Below are 26790 nucleotides of genomic sequence, written 5' to 3' on the forward strand. Positions count from 1 at the left end.
TGTGGAATTAGCTAACGACTTTGAGTTTCATGTTTCTAGAGTTCAATAGAATGTTTTATTGATGATTATTATTATAGTAATATTTAATTGATTTCTATTTATTAATAAATGAAATCATATAAATAAAATTGTTTTCTATTCTAATTGCAAACATGTTTTTTAACATAAACTGATGCTAAAATAATAAACTGAAAAATATACTTTTGTGCATAAACTGGACACAAATGGGAAAAGTTTGATTAACATGCAGTTTATTTGAGTTTATAAAGCACAATAATGTACATTCAAATATAAAATGACATTCAGAAAATGAGGCAACTAATACTTTTTATTTGTACTAGTATCTATCCATGTTTTCTTCTACTCTACTCAAGCAAACTGAATGACTCTGACATAAATCAAGAGGAGATCACACAGTTCAGTCGCTGCAGTCAGATTTCTTGATGCTTTTGCTGGTGGTTTTTGAGGCAGCAGTCGCTTCACATGTCAGCGGTGTGTCTTTGTCCCACTCTGAGCTCTCGATGCTTAAATAACTGCTGATCTTGAACTTCTTATCAGGCTGCTGTTCAGCAGATCCAGTGAAGACGCCTTCAGTAACTGAGTTCCCGTTCACAAGCCAGCGCACATCAGCAAAAGCCCCAGACATGTGATTGATCAGACACACCAGAGTGAGTTTACTGGAGCTCAGCTCTTCTCTGGACGGACGGAGGATGTTCAGCACTGGAGCATCAGCAGCAGCATCTGAACACAAATCACCATCAACATCTGCAGACAGACCTTCATCTGCCAGACAACTCAGATATTACAGTCTGACTGCATTTCACACTCTCCACATCTCTAATATTTCACATTTCAGCATTAAAACAATTACTCCTTTGTCAATTAATATCATGAGAGCTGCATGCTTAATAATTATAACAGAACTAACAAAGAAGAGTTTTAGATTTATTACAGCATGTCATACTTCAGGTCAGTTTCTCATGTGCTGTTTCACAAATAATGTACAGAAATGACTTAAATTAAACACAAAGCTGATGCTCCTTAAATCAGAAACATTACTCATAATAGCTGAATATAAGATGCAACTAATATATAAAACAGATCAAAGTTAAAGCTGAAGTGAAAGACTGCAGGAGTCTCTGAATAAAACTATAGAGACTGAATTCACACATTTAACTGTAAATAAATACAAAGGTTAACTAAAAATATTGAGTTTCTATATCTACACTGAGCAAATTATATGTAAAACAGTAATAAATAAATGTAATAACAGTGAAAAGATGAGAGACACAAACAGAAGTGAAACACTTGCTCGAGCTCAGCTGACTGTGTGCTTTACACGTTTAATTGATGGAGAAATGATTCAGATTCAGATATGAACAATATAATAATTAAATTACATTGGCATAATATAAATTTTAAACATAATGTAACAGTAGGCCTATTCATGTTTCCTTCCAGTTGTTTTTATGCATAAATTCAAAATGTGCATTAAAACATCTGGAAACACTGCAAATTCATAGCTGGAGGTGTAAAAGCTAAGGTATGGCTAAAACCTAAATATAACTAAGGTAAATGCGAAGTAGGAGCTGCCCAGATGTTACTCTATGTCCAGAAACGCTCTCTCATAAACATCTGGATAAAACCAGACCACTGTTTGTCTTTCTGACCCTCACTCAGACATATTCTTTTGGTATAATATGACATAAACATTTTAATAAATGATGCAAGAGACAGAAATTCACAGAATAGCATGTACCGGAACAAAATAAATACTTCTTGTCACTGTAGCGGGACAAAAGTAACAACTGTTACTTTCGTCCCGACAGGAACTCCTGGCATTTAAACCTGATTTACTTTTATACTAAAACACTTTGATAATGCAAACTTTAGGATGTGTTAAAGCATCAAATAACCTGTAGATTGATCATTACTGTGACACATGAAACAAAAAAAAACAACACAACTAATTAAAAAAAATTACCGCTTCAATAATTTACTTTTTGTACTCGAAAACAGTTTTACCGACCTAACTGCGGGAAATGATGAGGAAATCACGTGATATTTCTCAGCACCATCAAGGATTGAATGCTGAATATACCGTTATAGCTGGGAATGCAAATGCAGTAATAGGCTCGGAGAAAATCGCTTTGTTACTTTCGTCCCGCGTTACTTTCGCCCCGGTTCTCCCCTACAGTTTGTACGGTATAAAAATCATTACGAAAAACCATTATAAAAACTGTATATTGCTACTGGTTTGCATACTGTTATAACAATAATAGACTTTACTGCGTAGTTTCCTCAGACTAAATGTAACTTTTGAACAGAGTCGGTCTTCTTCAGATCACTGGAGGGCGCCAATCACTGACAGAGAATCCTTCGTGACGCATGGAGACTTTTATTGTGTAAACACGTCGTTGTCGTGGCGACACAGGAACTCGGTCCATTTAATGCTCAGGAGTCAGTCGTTTGTAAAACAGAAATCTGTGATCTCGTTTTGATGAAGTAACTTCAGGTGAAGTGATCGCTGCGATGTGTTTATTGCTCGGTGCGTCTGGAGCAGGAAAAACGCTTTTACTGAAGCGACTACAGAATATCCTTCAGCAGCTGATTGAGTCCCACTGACTTAATGTTGTGCTTCTCTTAATGTATCGTTAGCTCAGTACAGTTTGTGCTGCAGGTGTTATTAAGCTGTTGATCTGTTGTCATGAGTGTGTCTTCTTTATCTGGACTAACAGTTGTGTCAGATGGGTGCACAGGAGGATTTGGGGGAAGCGCCCGTCACGCTGCCCACGGTGAGCTGCTTCTGCTGGGTCCTGCTCAATAACACTGTTACTGTTACTGTCAGCAGGACAGAGCTCTTCTGAGATCAAGCACGAGACATAAGATCAAGACATAAGATCGAGTGCTCGAATACAACAGACTGTGGATAAGATCAAGTATAACGCACTGTGGATCTGCAGTTATACACACGTTGAGAAACACTGCAACTGGATTTGTTTTAGATTAAGTTTAGTTTAATAGTCGGTAAACATGGTACCAGGGTTAATACATTTAGGGTTTTTTAGTACATTGTCATCTTAAGTGTAAGATTTTACACAAAATGTATAAATATATTACAATCTTTTATTAATATGCATATTTATTAATATAAGTTTGAGGTCAAAATACACCGTTAATTCAGAAAAAAAGCATTTATATATATATATATATATATATATATATATATGTGTATATATGTATATATATATATGTGTATATATGTATATATATACATGTAAAAAAAGATTCAAGTTGACTTAAAGATGTCATAAAGATTAATATTGTGTGTGCCTACTTAACCATATTTTTGGGACAAATCTGTACCCAAAAATGAGTTAAACCTGACAAAATCTCCAGAAACCTGGAGATTGACTATCTATCTATCTATCTAACTATGACGTCTTCTGGTCTTCATTTGTAAAACTGACATAAAAAATAAACACAGTAAACAACATTATTTTAATTGTAAAAATGCAGAAAGTCTTGTGTGAGGGTTAGGGTTCGTGTGTGGGATGGGATTAGTTTATAAAATCTATAACAATCTGTAATATCCGGTGATATAGCTAACTAAACCTGTGTGTTTTTGTTATGTTTTGTATTTTTAGGTCGGCACCAACCTCACAGACCTCACACTCCGGAAGAGGAAGATAACGGTTCGAGAGCTGGGGGGCTGTATGGGGCCCATTTGGCCAAAATACTACTCCGATTGCAGATCTGTTATAGTGAGTGTCAGAAATACATCAGCTCTTCATCTGCTAGCAGTTCATTTTGTGTTTGCTTTACAAGAGAAGGTCCCTCTGCATTGACCCTCTACACTATAAAGAAAAAGAATGAATACAATTAAGAAAATATTAAGTTAAACATGACGCAGAAAAATTATATTGTGACAGGAAGAAAAAAAAAAACAGTACAGAAATGAAAATATAAGAGAAAATGTATTTTTGGCAGAAGACAATGGCTTTATTTGTTGGACTTTATTTGTAGTATTGTCTGTATTTCTCTTCTCTTCTTTAAAGCGTCCTTGAGAGAGACTATAAGTACATTTACAATGTGATCATGTTTCTCTTCATGTCTGATGTGGGTTTGTTCTTCACTCATTTCAGTTTGTGGTGGACAGTGTCAACACCGTCCAGATCTCGTCGTCTTGTGTCCAGCTGCTGTCTGTTCTCTCTGCCGACCCGCTGCAGTCTGCTGCTGTACTCGTACTCTTCAACAAGAGGTCAGCTGACTCCACTCTCGCTCGCACTTGTTGATTTTACTGAGTGAATCCAGCGCTCCTCACTCCACTTCTTTCCTCAGGGATCTTTCTTGCACCATGTCTCTGGTGGAGCTGAAGGCGTTGTTCAGGATGGATGACATCATTAGAAGTGCGCCTCAGTCGATCTCAACACTAGAGACCAGCGCTCGCTCCGGACAGGGCCTTCAGGAGCTGCTCAGCTGGCTGTTTTCACACCGCTCTCATGATACAGGATAGATGAGAACTAATATTACATCACAGGAAACAAACATCAGACAGATGTGATGTGGCGATACACTTGTGATGTTCAGTCCTCTCATGGCTTTGAGCTCAGCTCGGTCCCACGCCACATGTTTGTGCAAACACACTAATCTGAGAAACAGCTGGGAAAAAATGTAGAAGAACTGGAGAACTTTTGATTACCGTCATGTCGTTAAAGACCTGTATGACTTCCTGTGCGCTGGTTAACAGTTTATGTGGAAGAATTGTTCCAAAATCTATATTAAAGTTTAGTTTGAAGTGCAGGAATATTGCGTTTTTTCAAGATAAAGAATCTAAACTATAAGCAGCCGTTCATGTGAGATGTAGTCAGTGGAATGGGGAAGTAAAAAGAAAGACCTATAATAAAGCATTAAGCCCCAAAAAGCTGTGGTTTACAGTGAATTTATAACAGCTAAGGGCATTGTTTAGGCACGACACGGAGCACTCTCTTAGCTGTTGTAAATGTACTGTAAACCACAGCTTCTTGGGGCTTAATGCTTTTATAAAACGGTTGTTCCATATTCATAGCAAGGTTTCAGAAATAAAGCAAAGCAAATAAAATTTAATGATATTAATTAAAAAAAACTTTCTTCCACCAAACAATGTAGTTCCTCAGAAACGGTTGTGATTGCATCAAAGTGGTTGCCAAGCAACACACAGACGTAAACAAAAGCGTGTATGTTAGAAGAGTATTTTACAACAGCTTCAAACGTGGCTTAACCAATCAGAATCCAGGACTGGAACTATGTCATGGGTGAGATGCTAAAAACATTCATCTAGCATGTCTTTGCGTAGAAAAACCAACGCAGAAGAGCCCAAATATTTTACTAAGAGTGGCCAAAAATAAACATTTTATTGAGCACTCCAAGTATTATTATTTTCTCTATTATATTCTCTACATCTCGATGCAAAAAATAAATGTTAAAAAGACTAATGATATGATTGGTCAAATCGAAGGGCATCAGGGGCTAACATTGGCCCGCAGACCCTAATTAGGGAACCTTCAGTCTAGAGCATGTTTAGATAGAGAAACAACAGAAAAAACGTCATGCAGGGCAGACAAATGTGGGGGGGGGGGGGTGATATCTAGAGATTTGTTTTATAAAAGTTATAAAAAAGTTGTCATCTTATTCGATCGGTGCAAGACAAAGCAAAAGGGTCAAAGTCTGTCTACTGCATGTTTACAACACAATACAAACCTGTGTAATATCCCTGTGTGATTATGACGTGTAGTGTAGACTATATGAGACATTTTGGTCACACAATTTCCATTCTTCAATTTGTATCATTTCATAGTTTTCTAAAATGTGGAAAAAAGAATAAATTATGAGTATGTGCATCCAAATATTTGACTAGCATTGTTTTCATATATTTAAGAAAAAGCCATCCAGAGGTAGAGCGCATGAACCATAAACAAACACAAACCAAACGAGTGATTCATTCTCATCTTCATCCTTGTATTTGATGAGCAACATGTGCAACAGTCTCACATTCGTACATTCTGCTAGTATGTGGCATCAGTTCAATCTGAACACCACGGGAAGTACATTCTCTTGCTGGAAGTCTAGTCATTCAACAGTCACTGCCCAATATTACAAAATCATTATTTATACTTTACATTTTGCTGCTTAAATTATTGGCCATAAAATCTTAGTCGCTTATATCTGTCATTCTGGTGTCGGTGACCCATCAGGATTTCACAGATACCAGTCAAGAAAATAAAAGGACATCATTGAAAGTCATCAGACACTCCAGACCAAGAAAGGGACACTAAAGCAAGGCTAGAAATTGGTTCAAGAAATCAGAGAATATAATGAAACTGTATGAGAGGCTTTGGACTTGTGCTTGGTTATGTACTGGGTTTTATGGTACGAGTAACAAGTGTGTTATCATTTCCAAAAACTATTATAATACTTAAAAGGCGACACTGATGCTGTGGGAGTTGGATTAAATATTCTTAACCTTTAAATTGTGCAATGTATTTGTCATTTCTTATAAAGCCAACATCAATCTGTATTGCCATGTAATGCATAGTTGACATTCACACATATGACTACAGTTCAAGGGCGTTCACGCATACAGTGATTTTATGACCAGAGGTCGTCGAGTGGCTGTATTGGTGGTCACTGTGGATGTTCTTATTGCTGGAGGTTATTGGTGGGCTGAACAACTGGCCAAATCTTTTGAAAATCTGATTACAAATGAGACGTAGGATCAGTAAAGTGTTTTAACTAACCCTTTATATGTGCAGAGACAAAATAAAGAGCTGTTAATTTGCTCACATTAAAGGCCTTTGATATACTCACATCGAAGGTATTTTTCATTCTTCTCTTAAAAAGACATTTGAAATACCTGAGTTAGGGAACATGCTAAATGCCAACCATGCTTTGAGTGCGTTTAGATGAATATGTAAATATTTGTTTCACGCTTTCAAATCAATTTTTACTATAACGCAGATCTCCAGTGTGTTCGTGATTTTTTTTTTTAGCAATGGACGTCTGACCTTGATGGACTGAGCAGAAGAGATGAACCAGAGAAGATATCCATGTCAACGATGGCGGAGCCACTTATTACGTAATTGCCATGGACTAATGGTAGTTTAAATGTGTTTTCTAACTGGAATTAATTTTCCAGAAAGTTTCTTTGGCAAGCAGTTTTGAACCCCCAAAACAAACTGTAAACAATTTTTTTTTGGTCCTGATTTTGTTTAAAATGACACCAGTTTGTCTTTTGATTCCGATTTGAAGTATACCTGTGACACACCAAGCCATTGCCCAATGTCAGGTCATCATTGAGTGTCTGTTGGCTTTTTTTTGCGATATCATTGAATCAACATTTAACTAAATGTCGCTGAACAATGGAGGCACTGTTGTAAAGCTACTATACAGCTGAAATTAACAGAATAGTTCACCCAAAAATGAAAATCCTGTCATTGATTACTCACCCTCATGTCATTCCAAACCTGTAAGAAATTCATTCATCCTCAGAACACGAATTAAGATGTTTTTTAATAAAGTCGTTATTCCTGGTTTTTTTATTACTGTTGTGCACAAAAAGGATTCTCGTAGCTTCATACGAGATTTAATATTTTAACAATGTCCTTACTACCTTTCTGGGTCTTGAACGTGTCAGTTGTGTTACTGTTTATGGGAAGGTCAGAAAGCTCTCGGATTTCATTAAAAATATCTTAATTTTTGTTCTGAAGATGGACGAAGGTCTTACAGGTTCGGAATGACATGAAGGTGAGAAATTAATAACAGACTTTTCATTTGTGGATTAACTATCCCTATAATTTTCTAATTAACACATTTCACAATGTAAGACTGTTATATTTATGTATATTACGATATATACATAAATTTAACTTGACTAGTCATCAGAATTTCTGGCGTTGACGGATTTTGGCCATTTGCGCGTTATGAAATTCATGAGATAAATAATAATGTGATGAAGTCAAGCAAACGACAAAGTTAGGAGGGCACATACAGTAGCCTTTGTTTGAGGTTTGTACATTAACAGTAGTATCTCTTACAGTTTTTTTTTCTTTGAATGATAAATACAGACTACTGCCACCTGCTGGTGTGGAGACACTTCATAATAAGTTCAAGCGCAACGCAGACGTCGACACAGTTGGTTTTCACCACTGCTAGTTCTTTGGCATTGGCTTGGTGCGTCTAGGACTTAACAAAAGGTATAATGTTTTTTTTATTGGTGGTTTTTTGCCACTAGTTCTTCAATGTCAGTTTGGTGGGTCTGGACTTTAAGCAATTTCTACATCTTATTGAAACTCACTACAGTATCTCACAGGAGATGGATCACATGTGCACCAGTGTCTACTGGTCTCCACATTACATGGCCGCTCATTTGCATAATACTGAACTTTTCTCAACTTTGTCACATCACAGTATATGGCCACATAGCTTCATCATTTGTAACCATTGTTGAAAATGACAGATTTTTGTCACTGGAAACCACTATATGTGTGAACGCCTCTTATGAGTGACTGCATAGAGCAAAACCAGGAAAACTGTGAAATAAGCAAAGATATGCAAAAATGTGTTCCAGTTTTAAGTCAAGTCGGTGGTTAAATTGTCATTTTAAAAGCTTGTTTGGGTCTGCTCATAGGAACGGGTTCTGATTGTGTTGGTCTGGATCTCCAAGCGTGGATGTCATAGACAGGGGTAGCAGCGGCTGCGGCAGGTGTCTGGGGACCAGCGGCGGGACCTGTGCAGACTGTGTGAAGGTAGTAGGGAGGGAGCTGGGCTGGTTGCTGGAAGCCATGGGCAGAGAGGCATTAAATGGGAGGGATGTGGGTACAGGAGATGTGGAGCTGGGGCGCATCTGATTTAGTGTGAGACGAGCCGGTTCCTGTTGGAATGGATTAGAGGCCGATGGAGCAGTTATTCCTAAATGGGAAAGAGTCTGCAATCAGTTAAAATGTTATGGATTTAGATACACATGACAACAAGAAGTTTGATGATGCATGCCGACCTGATAAAAACGGGTTGAAGTTCTTGGAAGGAGGGTTGGAGGGAATCAAAGAATCCAGGTTGACGAGTGAAGCTCCGGTGGGACCCAGAAATGCCTCGGGAGTACTGCAGGTTCGAGGAGCTGTTTTTGGTAGACCGCGGCCAAGAGAAGACATATCAAAAGGCTCAGGACTACTGTGACCATTTATATTTGCCTGACCTCCATCCATAGCCTCATCAAAAAGATTGTCATCTAAAAATATGAATTAAACAAAAGTAATGAGCTTAAAAAATAATAATAATAATAATAACAAAATGCACATTACCATTTAAAAGTTTGGGGAATTTTCCATTTTTTAATGTTTTTGAAATAAGTCTCTCATGCTAACCAAGGCTGCATTTATTCACTCAGAAATACTGTAAAAACTGTAATATTCTGCAAATATTACAACTAAAATAACTGATTTTTTATTTAAATATGTATTAAAATGTAATTTATTCATGTGATGCAAAACTGAATTTTCAGAATCATTCTTCAGTGTCACATGATCTTTCAGAAATCATTCTAATATACTGATTTGCTGCTCAAGAAACATTTCTTATTATCAACAAGCTGCTTCAAATTGTAAATGTCTTTTTAATCAACTTTATGTGGTTTTGCAGAATAAAAAAAAATCGTAGACCTCAAACTTTTGAATAGTAAACATAAGATATTTCTATATGACATAAAATCAAACTGTTCACAAAAAAAAGAAATATATTACAATAGCGATAAGTGATTATTAATAGTAATATATTAAAATAAATAGAAAAATAAAATCAGTTAAGAACAACAGAGTCATTGTGATTGCCTGAGGGACTTCCTGCCCGAGGGGAAGGGGTTTTGAGAGCGCCAATAGATCCTTGTTTGTCTGCTACTAGGGGAGAAAAGGGGTCCACACCAGTTCCTACAGAATTAACATCAAATCTAAAATGGTTGGACTTCTACAGAATCAGCAGCATCTTCAGTTAGTGTATTTACTATGTTTAGCATCTTTAGTTATAATCTACACTGATATCTAGAAGCTGAAGTTTGTACCAGGTGCAGGGGACATCCAGGTCTGATTCATGGACACAGGGATCGGGGCGTTCTGAGGGGCGTCCCATGGGTCAGGATTTGGCTGTCGCTGAGGCCAAGGCTGGGAACGAACACTGGATGCCGGTGGTGCCATCCATGAGCTTCCATGCTGACAGCTTAAAGAGCTGGGTTCTCCTTCAACACAATCCAGCAGGTGTGTGCCGTTCACATCAATAATGCAGTATTATTCATTTATTGTTTATGTTTCATTGGCCAAAACAACAGTGGTCTTGGACTTCATACTGACACATATCAGTGAAAGTGAAGTGAAAGTGAAGAGACATTCAGCCAAGTATGGTGACCCATACTCAGAATTTGTGCTCTGCATTTAACCCATCCGAAATGCACACACACAGAGCAGTGAACACACACACACACTGTGAGCACACACCCGGAGCAGTGGGCAGCCATTTATGCTGCGGCGCCCGGGGAGCAGTTGGGGGTTCGATGCCTTGCTCAAGGGCACCTAAGTCGTGGTATTGAAAGTAGAGAGAGAACTGTACATGCACTCCCCCCACCCACAATTCCTGCCGGCCCGGGACTCGAACTCACAACCTTTCGATTGGGAGTCCGACTCTCTAACCATTAGGCCACGACTTCCCCAGATCAGTGTGTAGATCAGTGGTTCTCAGCCTAGTGTCTGACATCCACTAGAGGGCCAAAGCACACAACTTAAGGGCCGAATAATGGATTCATATTTATGAGACAAAACAAGGTTTAAAATAGGGATGTGAAAGATGACTAATTTCATAAATGTTTAAGCTGAACTTTTGTAAATGACTAGTCTAACAAACCAGTAGAAGATGGTCTTGTATATGCAAACCATCTGAAGTAGCTTACTTTATATATGAATGAAATTCATGAAATATCATGCTGAAACAAATTAATCTCCTGTGTGTCCAGGTTTGAGAAGTTTTTAAAAAGTACCCATGCACATGACACTTGGCAGACAGCGAAATAGCAAGAAAAGCTTTATCTGTAAAACATGCATGCAAGCTGAGATGAAATTAAATTTACATTGCTGTAATTTAAGTTTAGCCTTTGTAAAAATAACATGTATGCACACATGTAATGCAATGTAAATGACTAGTGTTTGCAAAGTCTATAGCAGACTTTTGTCAACTAAATAACTAGTTTTACACACTCCTATTTTAAAATAACCTAAAACACCTAAAAACAAGATGTAACCATGTTTCTGATTTTAATTTGTTTTCTAACTAACTGCCATTTTAACTTGATCTTGGACAACCTGGCTATCCAAATGTATATACATTTGTCAATTATAAACGGACTACTGCCACCTGCTGTTTTATATCTTTTATTGGGTAGAAATTGCTATTTGAGTGTAAAATCTGTTACGCCAAACTAGGAAACTATATTATAAAAACTATTTGGTAATAAAAAGTGCAAAAAATAAAATAAAATAAGGACATTAATTTACTGTAATTATGAATTTTAATTATTCTAGTTTCTGTTCATAAAAAGTTTGAAAATGAGCAGCCAAGCTCATTATAGCAGAAGAATCCATAATATTTCTGGGTGCCTTGGAATAAAATAGGTTTAGAGCCACTGGCATAGTTGAAGCAAACATTTTTGGTTCCCAGTGTCATTGAGGAACGCCTATACTAATCTCTATTCACAGGCGTATTCGTCATCCATGATTCATCTCTTCTGAAAACTGAAAGAGTCCAAATGCAAGAAAAAAACTGGCTATGGCAAATAAATGAATTCTTACTCCAGTTTGCCAGCGGCTTTTAAGGACGATTGACAAAAAAACCTGAGCAAAAATATTCTTTTCAAATCAAAATAAAGATCATATTGCATTATCTTGGCAAACTGAGTTTAAACCCCATTGGTTGGTGTGGCTAAAAAAGTCATTTTGGTATCATGATCACAAGTTCACAACAAGGCAGCCACCATAAAAAGCAACATCTTATGTAGAATATTACATAGAATAAAAGCCCCTCATTATTTTCAACATATCTGTCAAAAATAAATACTTGGTGGACCTTTAATGTTTAAGAGTGCAAATTGCTGATATACTGCACAATCATATTAGCTTACCCAGACTATCCCAGGGGTCAGACCTCTGAGGACCAGCCTGGGCTAAGCCACTTTGGCCTCCGGACGAATCCCAAGAATCGGCAGCAGAGGGCACATCAGGAGCTGGAGCAAAAATATCTGCAAGATCCAGCATGGCAGACTGCCAAAGGAGAACACAGAAAAGCACTTTCAGCACATTCAAAAGGATTTTTTAGGTCAATACGGCAGGCGTTCACAAAAACCTTGCAGTGGGGATATTTAACTGCAGTACAGTACACTGAAATTATGTGTCAAACTAAAAATGAACTAGCTTCAATTAAAGGGCCAAAGCACATTAAGTCTTCTCAAGTAGTGATTAGCATTTTTGACAACATTTTTTCTCATATGTTTCTAAGAGAAGCAGAATGGTGGTCCAGATCTCACTGTATCAGTCTGTGTCAATGTCTGGTTTATCTCTTTCCTCTTATTTACAGTAAAAAATGGCTACACATGATTTGTCAATCCACAAGTAGCGAACATGTTAAAAGAGTCTCATACTCTTCCTCCTTTGGCCTCCAATTCTCGTTTGCTCTCCTCAAGTGCTTTCTGGAGCAACGACTCGTCTCCCTTCCGGCTTCGCTCCTCCTAGAAACCAACGGACATAGAAGACGTCTCAGAGTTCATCCTATTATTTTTCATTATTTAATTTAGTTATATATGGCCATTTAGTTTTATATGATCATTTTCAAGCCATTTGTTTTTTTTCTGTACTCCTTTTGGTAAAATGCAAGTTTGTTGTCAATTCCCTCATCCTTCACAAAACAATCCGCAGTGAAATACACCGTTAAACCTGATAGAATCAGAAGAAAATGACCATGAAGGTTGCTCTCCTAATGTGATATGCAGAGCTGTAGGTGCTACATACAACCAGGGACAAACTAACTGCAGTTTTTATTTTCAACACCTCTTCTTGTATCAGAAATAATACTATGTATCCTTCATATTTGCTGAATATGGTTTTGCTGCCCAGCCAGTTAGTGACTAAACAGCTAGTGTTTTAGTAAGAAATCACCTCTTGAAGAAACTGGTCTGGACTGGACTCAATTCACTTCCGACACACCATGATTAACCAAATTAATATTTAATAACTACAGTGCTTTTTTCTCAATAGAAATTGAATCGTGAGTTGAAAACTATTTATTATTTATAAACTCATTTAATGTAATGCTGCCTTAAAAAAAACGAACAGATGAAGATATCGGAGTAGACAGCATGTCAGGAAATAGTGAGGCTGTATCTCAAAGTACCTTGATGCCTTCCTATCTCTGGATATACTGCCTGAAAAACCAGCCACTTGTCCTCTTTCGGACACTATAAATAAATGGCCAGCTCAAGGATTTCAGAACAAGTAATTTTGGCAGTTTAGTTTCAATAAATGGTTCTTTTGGTTTGGGACGAATGTTGTGAGTTCTAAAAATGACAGCATGATTTCAAAGTACACTGAGCTCAAAGGAAAGGAAAATCTGATTCCATCGTAAAATGACCGCTCGAGGCTACTTGTGAGATTCATGGAAAAATAACATTTTGGTACAAGAAACTATGCAACTGTATGCAATTGAAAGGGTTAAAACACTGAAGAATGGCCATTTTTGTCTCCTTGAGTTAATACTGATGCATTAACAATAAAAAAATACCTGAAACATACCTGATACAGGCACATATGTATTTGTAAACCTTTTTTTGTCCATCAGAATTTCAGATAAATAATGCACCATAATACAAAACAGAAGAAAAAGCACTAGGCATTTTGTAGAAAATGTAGAATTTGTTCCTTACATTCTGTTCAGCCCTGTTATTTCGCCTTCTTAAAAATGGTTCAATATTTCTAAAATCCAAAAAGTCTTGTTTCAACGGAAATAGGTTGTCGTTTACTTGTACTTAAAGAAAGCACACTTTTATTACTATGTAATAACACACTTAAAGTGTACTTTGTATAGATTTAAAAGAAATTGAAAGTGGAAAAGTGAAAATAGAAAGTGGGTCAAAAAGCAATCACCAGCATTTATGAATGTCAAAACATTACATTCAGTTCACACTTCAGTATATTCTATACAAGTACATTTCAGTATATTGTGCTAAAGTGCATGCTAAAGTGTACTTCTTTATCACAAGGGTTGCTAATATACATAAATACTACAAAAATGCTTTGTAAATAACAGCACACAATAAATAACTCCACAATTGAGGGTAGAACTTTACAAATTTTCCATTGAAGATCTCATATTAGTGAATATCATCACTCCCATGGTAGACTTCTAATGAATATGGCACTTCTATATCTGGGACACTATCTCTTGAAACATCTAACAATATCTATTCATCTGTGCAGCTCGTGATCCAGGGTCGTACCTGCTGATGTTCCTCTTTACTGAGAGTAAGGGCCAGCTGAAGCTGTGCCTCTTCATCCATGTCCAGAACAGCAGCAGCAGGAGGAAGAGGAGCTGGCTAGAGAGATACAACCACACAACATACAGATAGTGTCACTCACAACACACAGGCAGGCAATTCATGAATGATGTAGCGCTGACTTCTGGGATTGCAGTACCTTGTGTGCCTCCTCCTTACTGAGACTCATAGCGATCTGAAGCTGCGTCTGTTCATCGATATCCACAGCAGGAACCGGCTGGAGGAGAAGAGGAATGAGGTTAGTGAATTAATATTGCTCAGTGCTTAAATGTATTAATTAATTACAAGGACACATTAAAATAAAGTGCTACCAAAGCCAATACCAGGCTGATGGATCTTAGACTGGAGTATAGCATATGTTCTCTAAACATCAAGAGAACGAGAGCAGCTCCACTCGGTCTCATTTATGAGCGCTGGATCAATGTAACACACTCGGAGTCATTGTGGCTTCACTTAGAAATGCATTATCAGTGAGAGAGGATGCTAATGCGCTCTCTCTTCACACACTGGCTACACTGTCAGATGATGACTAAGATCTTTCTGGACAATGCAGAATGGAGACAGCAGCATGCCGGTCTCACCTCAAGTGCACTACAAAAACAAATCATTAGCCCACATGCTAATTGGAAATTTGGTGCTGTACTAAAGCCTCCAGCCATACAATGAGTTGTTACAAACTTTTAATTAAACACAAGTGATCTCCATTGAAGCACAATACAAAAGGCCATTTTAATTCACTAAATCAAAGATCTCAGACTACAGAAAAAATTTCATACTGACTCTCAAGTATTAAAGACCCATGAAATTGCTATTTCTTATTACTGCAAGTGTTCAGCCTTGCTTATTACATAACCAATAGCCAATTGACTTTAGATTTTCTATTTGGAAGCAAGCGATATAATGGGAAAAGGACAAAAAAGAGGGACTAATCTGGTGAAATATTAAAAACGGATCATTTAAAGGTGCTGTAAAGGTATGTAAGTTTTTGACTCTACTAAAGCATAAAAGTACCATAATATGTTTGCAGATATTTAAGAAACATGCTAAGTTAACATACTTGTTTATCTGAAAAACAATGCTACGGTCATTCTACTTTGAAAATGTGTGTTCGGGGCCATAATGTCGGTGTTTGTTTTGGTTTGTGAAACCCGCCGACTGCCAGTTTGCCCAGTTGTATTTCGGCACCCCGGGTTGCCAGTTGGTGGAAAGCACAGCTTATTTCATTTAATTCATCATCAAGTGCGCTCGTTCCTGGTTGTGTTGTAAATCTGGCAACCTGCCTGTCTCCAATATTTTGAATTTGGACTGCAATACCTAGTTCAACCACTTGGTGTCAATCCTAAATACAGCACCTTTAAATATACACCAATAAATATATTTGATTTGTTACAATGGACCTAATGTTCTTTTGTGTAAAATCCACAAAAGTACAAATTTTTTTTTTTTAGTGGTCTATCTTTATCATGCAATTGTTAACCCAAAAATATAATTATTTACTGACCCTCATGTCATTCCAAAACTATATCATTTTCATGTAGAGATGAGAGATGTCTGTCCCTCCACTGAAAGTCCATTCCACCAAAACTTTGACGAAGGTAAGACTTCTGACTACGTTTTCTGATTAAACATGATCAGATAGCCCAGTTACTGCAAGTTTATTTATACATTTTTAATATTCAGCATAACGTGTGGCTTTTATTTGTCAGTAACTACTTACTAGTGACTAACTTTTTCAGTTGGAATCAGTGTTACCTAAAAAAAAAGATTAATCACTTTTGTTATTCTTGAATGATTCATGTTTTAGTAATATTTGCATTTCTGCCTTCTTTTTGATGTTCAGACCATTTATGGATCAAAAGCACATTTAATTTATTCTATAAACTACCTAGAAAACAACAAAAAAGTACCTTTATATGAACTAAGTAACCCCAAGTTTATTTAAACATTTATGTGTGCCTTTTATATGTTACTACTAACTTTAGTCTCCCTTTAGTCACTTGCATGAAGTCTCCTACTTCATCAATTGGTGTTGCTGTTGGAAAGTGATACTTTAGTAAGATGAATAACTTTTGTTACTTACTGTACGTACAATAAATATTTTAGACTGACTAAACTGACTATTAACTATGACTGATGCCTCAGTAAACTCCTTATTTGCCGCTTATTCATTTTTAGTAAGGCGGTTGTTAAGTTTAGGTGTGGGGTGGATTAAAGATATATCTAAAATATTGTCATGCAGAATTAATATATGCTTAATCATTACTACTAAACAGCCAATATACAGTACTAGTAATATACATGCAAATAAGCAATGAAACTGGTCCTCAAAATAAAAGTGTTACCAAATATTTTTAGTACCATGTGATATCCGATGTCAAATATGCATCCTTAAGCAAAACCAGTGGGGAACCAGTGACCCTAATGCAGTTAGTATTAGGTGTGTGTGTGTGTGTGTGTGTAACAGTGAATGTGAGCCTCACCTTCTCGCTCTCCTCTCGGCTCATGGCCAAGGCCAGCTGCAGCTGGAGTTCCTCCTCTCCGCTCGTCTGCGGCCGGGCGCGCTCCAGATCTGGGGCCAGATGAGGAGAGGAAGAGGAGGCTGGGAGGAAGAAAAGAGAAAATGCTTGATTCAACCTCTTGCTTTGGATGAGAAAGGACTGGCACCGCCACTGAATGTTAATCAAGCACCCAAATCAGTGTTGTTCCATGCCCGGGCAGGAATTGCTTTCCTGTGCCTGTCTGACTCTGCTGGTGAAACAATGGGGTGTCTGTGTGGGGCAGGAGAGGAGAGATGGGGTGATGGGGCTTACATTATAATTACCCCATCCCACTTTTTGGTGCTCTTAGCGCTGTAGCGCATCAGTTCAAGCGTCATGTGAACCGATAACCTCTTTCTCTTAACTACTAGTTACAGCATGAAATAAACATGAATGAACATTAGAAGGAAACAGTACAACCTACTGAAATGTATGTCTCATGTTAATCACTCAATCAGTGTTTCAGCCTCAGAAAGCATTACATTAGTTTAACATAATATTTCACTCAAAAAAGCAAATGATTGTTCATAAAGTCGTATTATAATATAATGGGTGTTGCATGTGCAATTATGCATGCTATTGTTCTGTCTGTACATTGATCTTTATATAAATCTGTTGTTTTATTTATTTACTGTGAATTACATGCTTTTCTTTATGTGTTTTAGAAGAAGATAGAACTGCTTTCTCGGTGAACACAGCCTTGGACCAGAAACTGGAAAGAACCAGAAACTGGCCGTGCCGTTTTCCAGTTGCGATCATTTCCACTACAGTGGCTCTGAATGGCACGTCTGGCCTGGAATGCCCTGATGTACAGATAAGGTCAACTTTTTACCATCATCTACTCTGGCTCATGACCATCTGACCCTGAAAACGGTGACCATTAACACATTTCATTAAGCACCCACGGAAGCACGGGTTCGGAAATTCCTGTACTTTCCCAAAATACCTGGCATCATGACAAATATGTTGGTTTATTGTAAGTAAAAGTGAAAGCACATTGCTCCTTGTGACATCAAAGGTTTGATTTCAGTAGATCAACGAATGTCAAATAGTCCCTTGTAGAAACTAAATATGTGGTCTGTCGTACTGTACGAGAGAGGGCCTAAAAAACAGATAAACATTTTACAAATTAGAAATGATAAGCTGATCATTATAACGTTATGGCATATACACTACCATTTTTATGTTTTTGATAGCTCTTATGCTTATGCACTACAAGTCTGCATATCTTGGAATAAAATGTGCTGCTCAGTATTTTTGTGGAAGACGTAATGCTTTTTTTCAGGATTCTTTGATGAATAAATGAAAAGCATTTATTTGAAATAGAAATCTTTTGCAACATTATAAATGTATTTGCTTTCACTTCTAAAAAATATAATGCATCCTTGCTTAAAGTAATAATTGTTTTGGAAAAAAATGACTTATTCCAACATATCCTATATATTGTTTGTTTTAATAAACTGAGCTCAAGTCTATCACTAAAGTACGGTCCATAGAATTTAATTTTGTAATCAAAAATGTGTTTGATTGAGCAGGCCATAAGAAATATTTTAAGTTTTGGTCTCTGTGTACACATTCAGACTAATTACCCAGTAAATGGACAGTCCTAGATAGAATCCAAAACCAAATTTAGTAATCTAACACATTTATGAACAGCCAAAAGCATTGTAATACACATTTTTATTCTTCATGTTTAAACCGATTTCTTTCTCTAAATGTTCATGCTCATACATTAACCAGTTGCCTTCACAGTGTGATTTAATCTAGAGTTTCACTATAAACGCCCTGTAGATTCACTTTAAATGCATTGATAAATGCTGTAGAGGCACATTCCTCACATGCATATACTGGATATCTGCTCAATAAATATGTGAAGGATGCAACGAGTCAAAAAAAAAAGTTTTTTCTCTGTAAGTATGCAGAGGAGGAACATCTTTGATGCGTTTCTGACAGTTTTGATATACCATCAGTTTCTAAACTGCGGGCCAAACTGAAGAAGCCAGGCAGCAGGGCAAACAACTACTGATACATGGAAACAAGCTGTGTCAAAGTTCTTCAGAAACTTTTATTTTTAAGTCTAAGAGGTGAAAGATAAAGTTTGGAAAGACACGAGAGTGAGTTCATGACAGAACGGTCATTTCTGAGTGAACTATCTCTTTAAAACAGCAGACAAAAATCAACCTGAAGCCTTCAAAAATTAACATATAGTAAGCAAAGAGCCTCACAGAGTGAGTAAATGATTGAACATGGGAAGAATGTAGCATATCCGCTCCACAGCTACACATGGATTAAGTGATCAGATCTATATGGAGTCATCCACACCCTAATGAGGCACTTTATATTAAAACTGTATCACATTCTCACAAAAAGAGACCGTAGACCTTCCAAATGAAAGAAGCATGAGGGTTAAAAGCACAAGGCTGTGTGTGATGCACCTCTCTATGTAAACAGTGTATGTACACATTTTTCACTATTGACAGAGGTTACTCATTGGCTGACTTGGTTCACTTCAGCAGCTAAATGATTATAAAACTATTTTGCAATCCCCAGTCAATGAAAGAATGAAGTACTATCCATTTCAGAGAAATCAACTCCTGACAAACATTAAAGGTATAACTCATACCAAAATGAAAATTCTGTCATCATCTACCCACATTCTTGTCCTTCCAAACCTGTACAACTTTCATTCCCCTTCAGAACTGATTTCTTAATGAAACCAGAGGGATTTCTGTCCCTTCAATCAAAGTCCATTTGCCCAGAACTTTGACGCTTCAAAAACTTCACAGTAACTCCAATGAGATTTGTTCCCACATCAAGCAAGAAAATTGAAACTTCAAGTTACCATATTTAAAGGGTTAGTTCACCCAAAAATGAGGGGTCAGAAAGAAAGCTCTTGGATTTCATCAAAAAATATAATATAATTTTCGGCCATATCTAATCATTATGTTACTGGTTACATTTCAGTATTGACTTGGATATGCAAATTCTGTAATACAAGCTTGATCAACACAAACACCATCAAGAGTATATTTTTAACAAAACAGTAAAAGACAACGTTAAAGGGACAGTTCACCCAAAAATGAAAATTCTGTCATTAATTACTCAGCCTGATCTCCTTGCAAACTCATAAGACCTTCGTTCATCTTTGGAACATAAATTAACATATTTTTGATTAAATCTGAGAGCTTTCTGCCCCTGCATAGACAGCAACGCTACTGCAACGTTCCCAGGTCAATAAATTTAGAAAGGACATTGGTCAAATAGTCCTTGTGACCATTTACATTGAGTGTCAAAATAGTTATTTTGGAGCACAAAAACTATTCTCGTAGCTTCATAAACTGCAGTTGAGCCACCGATGGCTATTTTGGACTATTTTACTGAAGTCCTTACTACCTTTCTGGACCTCAAACATGTCCGTTGCTGTCTACGCAGAGTCAGAAAGCTCTCGGATTTCATCAAAAATATCTTAATTTGTGTTCTGAGGATGAACGAAGGTCTTACAGGTTTGGAACGACATGAGGGTGAGTAATTAATGACAGAATTTTCATTTTTTGGTAATCTCTATAAATGATTGTGCATTACTTAATATTAAACTGTACCATAAGTGTGTGATTTATCCCGGTCATTCATAAACAGTATGAACAGTCATACTCACAGTTGAAGGAGGAAGGTGAGTGCCTCACCCTGCCATGCTCTTCCCCATACACCGCTTCCATGTTGGGCTGAGCGGTGTGACGTCCCGGATAGGGTGGTGGTAAAGATCCATAAGCCATGGCACTGCTGGTTCCCGTCACACGCTCACGGGTCTTATGCGCCTGCGATCTCTCCTGCTTGAGCCGCTCGTCGTCCCTGAGCAGAGCCACCAGCTGCTTGGACTTTTCCCGCACGCCCATGCCCTGATCCTGCCCTTCCCGGTCGATGTACTGGAAATCCCGCAGAGTCTGGATGGCGTAGATGTTCTCCTTGCACTGCTGGGCCACTCGCTCTGATCCTGACTTGATCAGATAGTCCAGCAGAGTGAGGGCCTTGTACACGTGCCGCCAGTTCTTGCCGTGGTCATTGAGCCTCTTCCAGATGATGCCCATGACCTCGGTGAAGGCCACCACGTTGAAGGTCAGGTCTGCAATTTCCATCAAGAGCGAGGTCGGAGGACCCCACGGGTCGTTGGAGGTCGCCTCCCTGACCTTGATCTCTGCATCCGTGTAGTTGTTCACAATGTTCTTCATCTGCCGCCGTAAAGAAGAGGTCGTCATGATTGCTACGGTGTGTGGGAGGATGAAGACGGTTTGTGGTGAGAAGAAATGGGATGCAATGTGTGCCACCAAGAAGCAATGGTCAGGAATCTCCAGCAAAATCTACAGCTTTGTTATCCTGAAAAAGAGAGACACATGACTCATTTCAATGGATTGGTTCCCTGGATGTCTTTGGATAACATGCACCTGATATTTTAATGGATTCGTCAGCTTTTTGGCAAACCTATCCTTCTAAAAAGAAGTGCATTAAAGCTTACTTAATATCAGTGGTTAGATTACTTACAAATTGTTGTCTGTCACTGATTACAAATTACATACATGAATTGTAGTTTGTAACGCAATCCATTACATTTCCAATTTTATGCAACATAATCAGACAATCAGATCATAAAAATACAAAGAGATTAGAAAATATATTCCATCTGTTGAAATTAACATCATGAAGTGCATTAAACATTCTATTATATTTATTTGTAAACAAAAAAACACAAGGTTCCCCAATCTTGTGTTAGTAAGGGGCAGTCTTGCCAAGTCTGCGGTTTTCATGTGGAATTGGGCTACTTTAACACAGTTTCTGCGGGATGTTTTTCATGTCCGCCGGTTGAAGCGACCCCAATAACGTGATATTTAATCCCGGAATGTGACTTTTACCAGGGGAACCCCACCAAAAAAATGTGTACTTCACCCACGGAACGCAGATTTCAATCAAAATAAAACACTTACTAAAAACTGTTATGTAATGTTATTGGACACTTAACTGCATGATTTTCAAATTATGCAAAATGCTATTTTAGTGTAAACTTACATTGAATGCAATAAAAAATAACCTGAAAATGCTTTTTTGACCCACATACATATGGCTTTAGTACATCTTAATAAGTAATTTCATAATTACTTCTGTTGTAATTAAATACATTGTAAGTGTATTGCCATGTACCACGCATTTATGGTGAACTAAATATACTTTAATATCACGTTAAAACTTCTGTGTCGTCGATTAAATATATTTAGAATTACACATTTGCAATGCAGTTGCAATTAAGTACACTTAAAATAAATTACATTGAAAAGTAATATCACATAACATATTAAAGTTAAATTATAAACAAGTACTGTACATGTGCTTTAGTTTGTTACTCAACACATTAAATGTACTTCTTGAAAGCAAGACAAAAGAGTATTAATTCATTTAGAGTAAAACTTTTAATTTGACATTATAATAGTGTACTTATTAAAAGTGTACTTAACTGTTAAGAAACAAAATCATGAAAATATATCTCTTTAAGTACTTTTTTTTTTCAATTTATATTAAAAGAAATTCCAGCTTCTTAAAAATACATTTAAGTGCACTTATTTTTCACAAGGGTACTGTCTGACAGATGACAGGTTCTTTTGATATGATATCAAAACATAACTCAGCTCCTCTATGCAATATAACACAAGCCACCTGCATTCAACATGTCTTCAAAGAAATGAGCACCAGCTGAGGAGGAACGCAGGAAGAAACATCCCGAAAGAAACTTCTGCTTTTTTGGTCTTTAACTGTAAAGCTATTTGTAGCAACAATCTTGGATGTCGAAGGTGCTTTTCAAAGGTGTGCCATTCAGTCAAACAGCTGAAGTGTGTAATTTCAGTACCTCTATTTGTTTATTTCAGCACCCAGCCACCACCAGTTTGAGGTGAGCTTTCCTATCTGTTTGTCCCATATTAGACAAGGATGTACTGTATTTACGTAAAACTTGTTTGAAAAAGAAAGCTTGGTGCAGAAATTTAAAACTTTATCAATTTTGCCTGAATGGCACATGTGTAAAGAAAAGACCAGTAAAACTTTGGCACACATTTTCCCTCATACAAATACTTTAGAACTAGCAAAACTTGAAATTCGCATTAGGCACAAGTGTTATGGCTACATGCACATTTAATCACATTATCCAGGATAATGTAGGCTGTCAGTCTAAACTCAAATATAGAAAGAGGAAAATGCCTGTAACCATGAACCAACTGAGTTAACCTATTGAAACATCCTCCTGGTCACTGACACAGCTAATCAAACAAACAGCTAGGATCATCACCTGCTAAAAGAAAGGGGCTTTCACAACATGAGGAATGCTTTCAGAGTTCCTGTAACAATTGCCGGAAGTAGCGTGTTCACACCGCAGGAACTGGGAACGATGGTAGCTCTTGGAAAACCTTTTTTGGGGACTATATTAACTCCTACTTCAGGGTTTAACCCAGCACTCTAGGAACTACCAGTGGTGTAAATGCACATTGATTGGACGAACGCATGCCATACAATAGAGTATATAAATATGCAAGTAAATAAGACTAAGACAAGTAAAGAAAGTCTGAAATAGTATTTTGTTGTAAAACATACTCTGAAAAAATCATTCTAACTGCGTTCTGGTGGAGAGACTGTGTGGGTTTGATCAGTCAAACCAATGAAAATGATTAATTTTTTACTAGACTGGTCTAGAAATATTCCTGTTATTTTATGTTGTTGATTACACACGTCACTGCATAAGTCTGTGCATTGTATTTTGAATGGCAAAGCCATAGAGCCACTGTTGGCTTCCTCTGAAAAATTATTAATAACTTTATATAAACAAAGCCCACACCCTGAATAAAAAAGACAGGCACCCATCAAAGCCATATGCTTCATAGACCAGTGAGAACCTGCTCTGATAGTGCACAGGCCATGACCTTGATGTGGGCACACATTCTGCTCTCTGGGTGTAGACGACAATCAATAACAGCAGTTTGATTAACTTCACTTTTCTGCTGAGAGTCGGCACTGAACAAAGAGGGTGGGATTTCAAAAACAAGCGCTGCTGGCACCTGGGCACAATACACAATGAGTTCCCACGTCCATCTGAACGCAAGGCACACAAATACACTCTACATATCCAAACACATCAGTATAAGAAAGAGTGGGGTCATTTACATACGGTCAGTCTCACCTCTCAGATTCTTTTACTGTGTGTCATCGCTTAAAAATATACATATATTTAAAATAGTATTTTGTACTAATACTTTGTTAAAAGCTGTGTGTGTGTGTGTGTAAACAAGATCTTTATATATATAGTTAGCTTTACATTTGGCTTATAATCAAGTATAAAAAAAAATACTAGGAATGAATTCTGTAAGTACAATGAACTATGAAGTACATATTTAAAAAAAAAAAAAGTGGCCACACTTTCTTTTAAGGTCAAATTCTTGCCTTAACAAACCATTAACTACAACTTTTGTACAAAATACGTCTAAGTTGCTGCTTATTACCAAAAAGCTTTGTCATAATTACACCATAATGACATCATCAGGAAGTAAATTCTTTAATGACAAGCAAATATATCAATTTCTACCCCGTTTTTATTTATTTTTGTATAGTACAATTATTAAAAAGGGATTATATAGTAGACTTTTTTATTATTTTAAAATACAACTGACACAATGCAAGGAAATTATCTTTTTAAAAATGAAAATATGCCTAACTTCATTGAATTACCAACAGAATATCGAAAAAGTTGTAGCCTATTATGGATTAGTTTCTACTTTTGTGTCAATGTAACGTCACGTAGCCTATATCGCGTTATATTTCAGATAAATAATATGTAAATAGATAGACTATCTCTGTACTCTCGTAAACGAGTTTACTAAGCAGACCGCTTCAGAAGAAAACCACTTTCACTGCGGGTGGAGGACCAGCTCGTGCTCAAATCTGCCTCTCTCGCGGGTTTGACTAAGGATTTTAACCTGGAAGGTAAATCACACCCTTAAAATCAGTCCGATGCTTCGGGACAGGGATAAAGAGGCGCTTTAGCAGCGCTCGCTCGCATCCTCTCAATGCGGCAGGAGAGCTGAATGTGGAGAGGGCGACGTCTGCTCGCGTGACTCAGCTGGACTAACAACAGCAAGATTTGGGAATCTTACATTGACCCGAAAAGAGCCGAGACCGCACACCGTCCTTTGTGCCCTTACCTCTCATTGCTTGACATAAAGGTCCCAACCTCTCCTATCGGCAGCTGTGCTCCTCTCGACATCTCCGCATGTTTGTTTTCAGGGTGGAGAGTTTGGGAAATCTCGACCCAAATGCAGCAGGCGTTCAACACAGTTAAGCGCCTCAAAGTTTCGCCTGCGTGCTTTTGTTGTTTCGCTTTGTGGAGGAGTATCCGGTTAGGAGTTATTGGTACATATCCCGAGAAAAAGTGCCAGGCGCCAACCTCGCTGATACACAGCCCCGTGTTAAAGCCCAGTAAAGAGAGCCGAGGGACGAGGCTGATGGAGGGAGGGCGGCTCGAGCCTGCAGAGTCAGGCAGTCTGCTTTAACCCTTTGTGCTCCGAGACGAGACACACGAGCCCGTCACTGGCAGAAACCAAAACACTGCTGCTACCCTGAATGTCCCGATTCATCAGTCAGCTCTGCCTAGAAACCTGCTCTCAGAGGACACTTTCTACTATTAGTTTTTATGTTTCTTTCTGTGTAGGCTATATATGGAATAATCCAAAGATCATCTGATGTGCGTTTAGAAAGAAATACTATTTCATTCTTTCTCTAAAAAAAAAAAAATATATATATATATATATATATATATATATATATATATATATATATATATATATATATATATATATATATATATATAAATATATAAAAATAAAAAAATCGTTCTACACACACACACACACACATATATATATATACAGAATATATGCAGTGAATACAGAATATGTTTCGCATCTCTAAAATTATATAGCCTGTCCATATTTTTCTTTTTGAACAAATGGTAAAAGGAGGTGCTTAGACTGAAGAAAATAGTCATCAGTAATGGCCATTTTTTTATAGGACATGTTCTATTCATTTTCTCTGGCATCTGCAATTTATACAGCCTTGTTTGTAACATGTCTAAACAGTTTAAATCCCTGATTTGAGTGGTTTTGCAGTTTATAAATAATTTAAATAAACATCACAATTTAATGATAGATAGATAGATAGATAGATAGATAGATAGATAGATAGATAGATAGATAGATAGATAGATAGATAGATAGATAGATAGATAGATAGATTTCTAAAATAGCTACTTTTCTCTTTCATTCATTTTATACTGGATAATATTTTATTTAATATATATAATAGCTCATAAAACAAAACAATGGGATTTGTGCCCTTAATGCTTTTGGAAAAAAATACACCAGTGTTTACTGTATCTGAGGATGGTGAAACTGTCTCATGTGCTCTTTGGAAATGGCAGAGCAGCTCTAGAGCCGGATTAAAGGGGGTGGAGATGAGGGGTGTTAAATTACTTATGACTCTTCCCACAGACCTACCGCTTATTCTCATGATTTATTCATTATTATGCCATATAATGTCTTAGAAGTGTTTCCCAAC

At 37.3% G+C, this 26790-nt stretch overlaps 2 protein-coding genes and 1 gene segment (V, D, J or C); 1 reads left to right on the forward strand and 2 right to left on the reverse strand.

Moving 5' to 3' along the window:
* Positions 1-240: 240 nt before the first annotated feature.
* On the reverse strand, positions 241-802 carry LOC132110416 (Ig lambda chain C region-like; the record flags this gene model as incomplete). The annotated part of the segment is given in 1 exon segment: positions 241-802. A coding segment is annotated over 1 exon segment (384 nt), but the record flags the coding sequence as incomplete, so codon positions are not given.
* Positions 803-2379: 1577 nt separating this feature from the next.
* Positions 2380-5874, forward strand: LOC132141503 (ADP-ribosylation factor-like protein 16). The gene is made up of 5 exons (XM_059551058.1): positions 2380-2593; positions 2737-2795; positions 3648-3764; positions 4146-4261; positions 4342-5874. Exons 1-5 carry the CDS (start codon positions 2533-2535, stop codon positions 4514-4516), a joined length of 528 nt encoding a protein of 175 aa, XP_059407041.1. The 5' UTR covers positions 2380-2532; the 3' UTR covers positions 4517-5874.
* A 1979-nt stretch (positions 5875-7853) lies between these two features.
* On the reverse strand, positions 7854-25827 carry epn3a (epsin 3a). Of its 3 annotated transcripts, XM_059551205.1 has the most exons (11): positions 25380-25827; positions 20807-21522; positions 17095-17213; positions 14754-14831; positions 14558-14653; positions 12707-12793; positions 12191-12329; positions 10088-10261; positions 9861-9956; positions 9032-9262; positions 7854-8946 (listed from the first exon to the last, which is right to left on the reverse strand). In XM_059551205.1, the coding sequence occupies exons 2-11, from the start codon at positions 21402-21404 to the stop codon at positions 8660-8662; spliced, it is 1905 nt and encodes a 634-aa protein (XP_059407188.1). In that variant the 5' UTR covers positions 21405-21522; positions 25380-25827; the 3' UTR covers positions 7854-8659. The 3 variants fall into 3 exon arrangements, with proteins under 3 accessions (XP_059407188.1, XP_059407205.1, XP_059407198.1); XM_059551215.1 differs by lacking the exon at positions 9861-9956 and having other exon boundaries at positions 7855-8946; positions 25380-25825; XM_059551222.1 differs by lacking the exons at positions 9861-9956; positions 10088-10261 and having other exon boundaries at positions 25380-25826.
* Between the last annotated feature and the right edge of the window lie 963 nt (positions 25828-26790).

This window comes from Carassius carassius, chromosome 1, assembly GCF_963082965.1.
Source record: "Carassius carassius chromosome 1, fCarCar2.1, whole genome shotgun sequence".
Lineage (NCBI taxonomy): Eukaryota > Metazoa > Chordata > Actinopteri > Cypriniformes > Cyprinidae > Carassius > Carassius carassius.

What these genes read in the sequence shown, in the direction of transcription:
- LOC132141503 (XM_059551058.1), top strand. Translation starts at nt 2,533, where the DNA reads ATGTGTTTATTGCTCGGTGCGTCTGGAGCAGGAAAAACGCTTTTACTG. An exon ending in TTTACTGAAGCGACTACAGA is followed by an intron (nt 2,594 to 2,736) that starts ATATCCTTCAGC and finishes ATCTGGACTAAC; the next exon opens with AGTTGTGTCAGATGGGTGCA. An exon ending in CGCCCGTCACGCTGCCCACG is followed by an intron (nt 2,796 to 3,647) that starts GTGAGCTGCTTC and finishes TTGTATTTTTAG; the next exon opens with GTCGGCACCAACCTCACAGA.
- epn3a (XM_059551205.1), bottom strand. Translation starts at nt 21,404, where the DNA reads ATGACGACCTCTTCTTTACGGCGGCAGATGAAGAACATTGTGAACAAC. An exon ending in GTAAGGAGGAGGCACACAAG is followed by an intron (nt 14,654 to 14,753) that starts GTACTGCAATCC and finishes GTATCTCTCTAG; the next exon opens with CCAGCTCCTCTTCCTCCTGC. An exon ending in TGGAGGCCAAAGGAGGAAGA is followed by an intron (nt 12,330 to 12,706) that starts GTATGAGACTCT and finishes CTCCTTTGGCAG; the next exon opens with TCTGCCATGCTGGATCTTGC.